This window comes from Trypanosoma grayi (genome assembly GCF_000691245.1).
Source record: "Trypanosoma grayi strain ANR4 Tgr_1934_V1, whole genome shotgun sequence".
NCBI classification, from domain to species: Eukaryota; Euglenozoa; class Kinetoplastea; order Trypanosomatida; family Trypanosomatidae; genus Trypanosoma; species Trypanosoma grayi.
The window spans coordinates 982-1,670 of NW_008827552.1; the positions used below are offsets into that span (position 1 = coordinate 982).

Sequence of the window (689 nt, forward strand, 5' to 3'; positions counted from 1 at the left end):
GCTGCGCTGCCGGTGACGGTGCTGGAGAAACCCTTTGCCTTCAAGGTAACTGCTGACAGAGCCAGGAAGACTGTTACGATTGGTGTCAGCGGTGGTGACTTCGAGTGGCGCAGAGAGCCGTACACTGTGTGCGCTGTGTCACGGGATGAAACATGTGATTCTGTGTCTGCTGGGCCTCGTGTGTGTGAGAAGAGTGGGTTCCCAAATTCATCATCTGTATTTCTGGATCTCACCAGCAGGGGAATGCTTGTTAAGGATGTGAGGTTCTGCTTCATCGCAGCCAACGTGACAATTGGAGGACGCACCTACACACAGATGCAGAGTGTGTCGGAGGACGTGTGGGAGGATGTGCCGGAGGATGATGTTGAGTCGACCACAGGAATGTCTGGTGGAGTCATTGCCGGGATTGTCATTGCCGGCATCGTTTTGTTGAGTGCTCTGGTTGTCGCCGTGGTGTATGTGTTGCGTCAGCGAAGGAAAAAAAGAAGGGGGCCACCAGACTCTGGCACACCACCCTCGCCGACGGTGCCAAACCCTGTGCAGAGAGAATCAAATCCTTTGACAACTGTTTCTGTCGGTACTTCCCCGCACACTTCCCCACCCACGCCTGCTCCTCCCCAAGACGACAGTGCTGTCCAGGTGCCTGTTGTTGAACAATCCAGCAACACAGTGGAGCGGCACATGGACCC

The 689-nt window shown here is 55.2% G+C and overlaps 1 protein-coding gene across 1 annotated transcript; it reads left to right on the forward strand.

The window, feature by feature from the left end:
* On the forward strand, positions 1 to 687 carry DQ04_19341010 (hypothetical protein; the record flags this gene model as incomplete). Its single annotated transcript, XM_009317811.1, has 1 exon — positions 1 to 687. A coding segment is annotated over one exon (687 nt), but the record flags the coding sequence as incomplete, so codon positions are not given.
* Between the last annotated feature and the right edge of the window lie 2 nt (positions 688 to 689).